We start from the raw sequence: 2500 nt of genomic DNA, 5'->3' as shown, positions 1-2500 counted from the left end.
GCGGCTTTAAATACACAAGCCCCCGAGAGATGCAGACAGTTCCTTTGTAATGCTCGCTGTACCTCAATGACACGATTAATCATCAGTGTATGGGACAGATGATATACACAGGTTGCCAGGATTCTAGTTCTTTAATGAGGATTAACTGCTTGGTAACATGTTACAACATGTTATACACAATTGTCTTGGATGAGGTTGGATGTGGTGTGTGTGTGTGTGTGTGTGTGTGTGTGTGTGTGTGTAAGTGTGTGCACGTGCGTGCAATTGTGTATTCACTCTTTCAACTTTACGCCTGAAAGCCTGTTCTCTGCCAGTTCTGATCTCCTGGGAAAGCAAATCTTTTATTCTGTTGAAAATGGCTTCAGGGCAGTTTTCTATACCGACTCCTAAATACGCTAATAACTGTCTTCCACATCTCTTTGAACTCTCTCTGCAATCATCGGCCCTGCGGACCAATCTACCACTTCCAATAATCTCCTGCTGCCCCACAGTTTCACAAAGACCGGCCTATGCTTTTAGCAGATAGAGAGCTCTTTAAACCAAACCCTGGATGAGATATATTTAGATATACATGTCCCTGTTTGGCAACACCTGTATCTAGTGAACCAGTTCTATGATTTAGATGAGAATGCTTTGCGACAAATACTTCCTGACCCAGTTCACCGCTCCCCCCGCCCCCCATGGTTCCAAATTGAATCTGGCGCTTGATGCAAAGCTTCAATTTTTCTGTAAACCCCACCAGCCCTCCCTCCCCTTGATTGGTTCTGAGACCCAATCACCCCCCACTGCCTCTTCCAATTGATTCTGGTTTCCCTTGATGCTATTGTGTTCACGTAATGTGTGTAACCATGCGGAATGCAGACACTTACACACGCACACACACACACACACACACACACACACGCATGCATCCTAAGCACACATGCATGCACACAGCGGTTACTTTAGTGTTGTAGGTTATTTAGTAAGGTTATATGCCTGTTTTACCAGGCTGGCCCTGTGCTCACTGAAACAAGTTTGGTGCTCTGATGAGCAGTCTCAAAATACTGCTGCAAAGCCACCTTCAAACGGTTACTCTTGATTAACATGTCAACGGTGAAAGACACGCCGGTACCACAAGGCACGGCGTGCACAGCGGTCAAGGCCCCTCTAGCGCAGTGTCCAGTGTCTTGTTGCGTTTTACGTGCATTATTCATGTCGATGAGATGTTTTTTTAATGATACCAAAAGGGGTTATATCCAGGTTTCTGTTGCCCCAGCTGGAGTCGAGGCCCTCACTGCCGCTGCGACGGTCAGAGTGCACCTCAGCGAGGCCCTCCATCACACCGGGGGAGCTGCAGCACATCTCTGCCCAGACACAGTTTCAGATTCTTGCCCCACTTGCTGAGAAGTGGATAAAAATGGCGGCAGGTCTCGTCGTTGATGTTACCCAAACAAAATCCAACTCGAAACTTGTCATCTTGTCGTTGCCGATCCATGTTTTTTTTAATTGAATTTTATTCTATTATTTTCTGTGGGTCGTCATTGTTTGGTACCAGGAAGTACATCAAAACAACAACAAAAAAGAGCAATTTCAGAATTTCATCAATAGAGTTTCATCAGAATTTCATCAAATCAAAGTTACATCAGAATTTCATCTATCTTATGCCGATCCATGGTTTGACTTCAGTGTTTGAATAGCGACTCTTGAAGCTCCGACAGCGTTGGGTCGTTCTGGTTATTTGAAAACTGCTATCCAGTGCATTCCAACTAAACCTGTCATGGCTACACAATACGTGAATTGTATGTAGATACAGTGTTCTGTACTTAATCATTTATCAAATTGGCTGAGGCGCTTGCTGTAGTTGCAGCTTCCTCTGTGTGGCTGCATCATCTTTTCAGTGTTTAACATCAATCTATGCTTTGTCTACTCACAGTGGCAGCAATGTACATTCATAGAAATGAAGTTCTAGTTACAAGGAACATCCATGCATCAGGTTCCTAAGGAGAAGGATGTGATTAACATGTTCACCTTTAAATGGATTCTCAACTTGATAGCGCGTATCCATAATGTTATCAACCCTTTTTGAAGTACCGATATGTACCGACACCGATGAACACGCATTCAGAGTACAAATATTTGTAGCATTGATGCTAACCCTCTCTTGTTTGTCGCTAGGATAATGGCTGCCAACGCGGGGTCCATGCGCATCCTCATCAAGGGAGGCAAGGTGGTGAACGACGACTTCACCCAGGAGGCCGATGTCTACATCGAGAACGGGGTCATCCAACAGGTGAACACAGCGCACACGCATCCATCACAAACGCCCGTGGTTGGTCCAGCGCAGCACATAATGCCTTCAGAACCATTTCAGGTCGTAACGTTTGATAAGTGTTCAAGTTACTTGCCTTTAAACGGGGCCAAGAATGTGCAATGCCAGCGAATTAAAATCAAATTCATATAATTCTATTTTTGCCAAGTGATGTGCCATCTGGCATATCTGATACGTTTGGTAGCATAG

General features: G+C 44.8%; 1 protein-coding gene across 1 annotated transcript in view; it reads left to right on the top strand.

Annotated features, from left to right (window-relative positions):
• Window positions 1–2161: 2161 nt before the first annotated feature.
• The window catches only part of LOC311364306 (dihydropyrimidinase-related protein 5-like), a gene marked incomplete at its 5' end in the record, with an annotated part of 7255 nt that continues 6916 nt past the window's right edge, over window positions 2162–2500 (top strand). The window contains one exon of the mRNA XM_084484293.1: window positions 2162–2272. Coding sequence (XP_084340419.1) covers window positions 2162–2272 — 111 coding nt within the window. The remainder of the gene's footprint in view (window positions 2273–2500) is intronic.

Source organism: Micromesistius poutassou, assembly GCF_964030765.1.
Source record: "Micromesistius poutassou genome assembly, chromosome: 19".
Taxonomy (NCBI): Eukaryota; Metazoa; Chordata; class Actinopteri; order Gadiformes; family Gadidae; genus Micromesistius; species Micromesistius poutassou.
Note: the sequence above shows the minus strand (reverse complement) of the source record. Positions and strands in the feature narration are given on the sequence as shown.